This window comes from Helianthus annuus, chromosome 5, assembly GCF_002127325.2.
Source record: "Helianthus annuus cultivar XRQ/B chromosome 5, HanXRQr2.0-SUNRISE, whole genome shotgun sequence".
In the NCBI taxonomy this organism is placed as follows: Eukaryota; Viridiplantae; Streptophyta; class Magnoliopsida; order Asterales; family Asteraceae; genus Helianthus; species Helianthus annuus.
The window spans coordinates 102062462-102064662 of record NC_035437.2 but is presented as its reverse complement, the minus strand read 5'-3'; the positions used below and the strand labels follow the sequence as shown (position 1 = coordinate 102064662).

The following is a 2201-nucleotide window of genomic DNA, read 5'->3' as shown; positions in this document are numbered from 1 at the left end:
AATCATCCGCAGCCAAAGAAAAAGGCTGAATTCTTTGGGTACATCAAAGACAAAAATTACCAAGATCTAGATCCGATTGATCATCAAAAGTGGAGGAATGACAAGGAAATGAAAGAAGCAAGTTATGCAGAGGAGTTGAAAATACTTAGCAAACTTCAAAGAAACTCGAAACGAGTGGTTCTTGAAGGAGGAGAAGAAAAAGAGGAGCATAAAAACAACTCCTAAAGTTCAAGTAGAGGAGGGCTTATCTTCTCAGCCAAAGCAAAAGCATCAAAAGAAGAGTGTTGAGACTATGCTTGTTGATGAATCAGATAAAGAAGATGAAGCTGTAACTGAAGGTGATGCTGAAGGAGATCAAGTCCGTTTATCTCCTGAATCTGCAAGGTTATTGAAAGCTCTTACAAAAAATTTGGAGACAGAGAAAGCAGCTGGTGATGAAGAAGGTGACGATGTAGATAAAAGTTCATCAAGCTCATCTGAAGAAGATATTGATGAAACTGAACGTGCGGAAAGAATTAGAGCTAAAATAGAGAAGGAGAAACAGTTAAAGAGAAAAAGGAGAGAGGATAAAGATGATGAATTGTACAATCCATCTCCTGAGCATGTTATAGAATCTCAAACACCTCCATCATCTGGTGGTAGGAAGAAGGCTAGTGCAAGAAAAAGTGTGGTTTCTCCCAAAGCAGCAAGAAGAAGGATGATAATCAAACTGAATCCTAAACGTTCATCCAAACCAAAACCATCTACACCACCTAAACAACCTACTCCACCACCATCACCTCCACCACAAACTGAACAACAATTATCACCACCACATCTATCACCACCACATCAATCACCACCACATCAACCATCACCACAATCTTTATCACAAATTCATATTGCTACACCACCACATGAACAACCTGTTGTTACTTCACAGCAAATTTTCCAAACACCACCATCTACCCAACCACAAGTTCAAACCACTCCTGGTTCTTCAGGCTTTAAAGATTTTCCTCACATTCCAGTGAATATTCCTCTTGAAGACATTGGAGATTTCAGCTTTGTGAATGATGAGCAAGTAAAGAAGTTGGAAAAGAAAGTAGAGGAAGTGTTGGTGAGAACAAAAAGTTGGTAGATCGTGAGAAGAAACTTGAAAAGCGTGTCAAGTCAGTTGAAGCTGAAAACGCATCATTGTTGCAAAAAGTTGAAGCTGATCAGGTTTACATTGATATTCTCAAAGCTAGAATTGCTGAGTTGGAAGATGAAAAAGCTCGCAGAGATGAGCAGAAGGAGTATTTTAAGTTGAAGAACAAAGAGCTAGAAGCTACCAATGCAAAGAAAGAACACGAGATGTTTATGATAAATAAAGTGTTAGAAAATTTGATTGGAACTTCTGTTGAACAAAAGTTTGAAGAAATTCAGGTTGAAGAAGTGAGAGCTCGTCGTCAAGCTGCGATTGATGCTGAGATGAAAAACAAGGGTAAAGGTGTTGAAGGTGTTTCTGAAATTACTGAGAGAGCAATAATTCCATCTTCTGTTTCTAAGTTACCTGTTCAAAATCCTTGTCCTATCTCTGCTGTTTCTGGTATTTTTGAGGAAGACGTGTTAATTGATGATGTTAATGATGATGAGGAAGATGTTGAAAAGGATGATGATGAAGAAGAGGATGTTGATGAAGATAAGACAGATGATGCAGATGATGTATTTTCTGCTAGTAGTCATAGTGATGATGACAATGATGACGATGGTCAAGGTGGTACAGGCATTAAAGTTACAGAAGCGTCAACTGAAGAGAATGTCGATGATTATCTTCATGACGATGCTAATGAAGAACCAGAAAATGCTGAAGGTGAGGGGGAGAATGTTGATGATCAGAATGTTGATGAATATGAAAAGTTGATTCTGCGTATTGAACCTGATGTAGAGGAAGGGGAAATCAGGCATACATATACTCTGGATGAGTACCTCAAGTTAACTCATGTTGATGAAAATAACTTCAAGTTTGACTTTGAAGAAGAATTAAACGATTTCGATATCAATCGGCAGCCCGAGTATCAGTAAGAGTATGTGGCGGAAGCTGATAATTATGATAGGGTTGAGGTTGAATGTCACGGCCCCCCGACCCGGTTTGACCCGTTTCAGGAGCCGCGGGACAGAAATCCTGCGCTATTTAAATATTAGGCGACAGTGGAAGTCTTTTTAAAACAGGATCTTTT

At 39.0% G+C, this 2201-nt stretch overlaps 1 protein-coding gene across 1 annotated transcript; it reads left to right on the top strand.

Moving 5' to 3' along the window:
- The first annotated feature begins 292 nt into the window (after window positions 1-292).
- LOC110943502 (glutamic acid-rich protein-like) lies at window positions 293-2046 on the top strand. The gene is made up of 2 exons (XM_022185248.1): window positions 293-1099; window positions 1204-2046. The coding sequence occupies exons 1-2, from the start codon at window positions 293-295 to the stop codon at window positions 2044-2046; spliced, it is 1650 nt and encodes a 549-aa protein (XP_022040940.1).
- Window positions 2047-2201: the final 155 nt, after the last annotated feature.

What these genes read in the sequence shown, in the direction of transcription:
- LOC110943502 (XM_022185248.1), top strand. Translation starts at nt 293, where the DNA reads ATGCTTGTTGATGAATCAGATAAAGAAGATGAAGCTGTAACTGAAGGT. An exon ending in AGAAAGTAGAGGAAGTGTTG is followed by an intron (nt 1,100 to 1,203) that starts GTGAGAACAAAA and finishes GAAGCTGATCAG; the next exon opens with GTTTACATTGATATTCTCAA.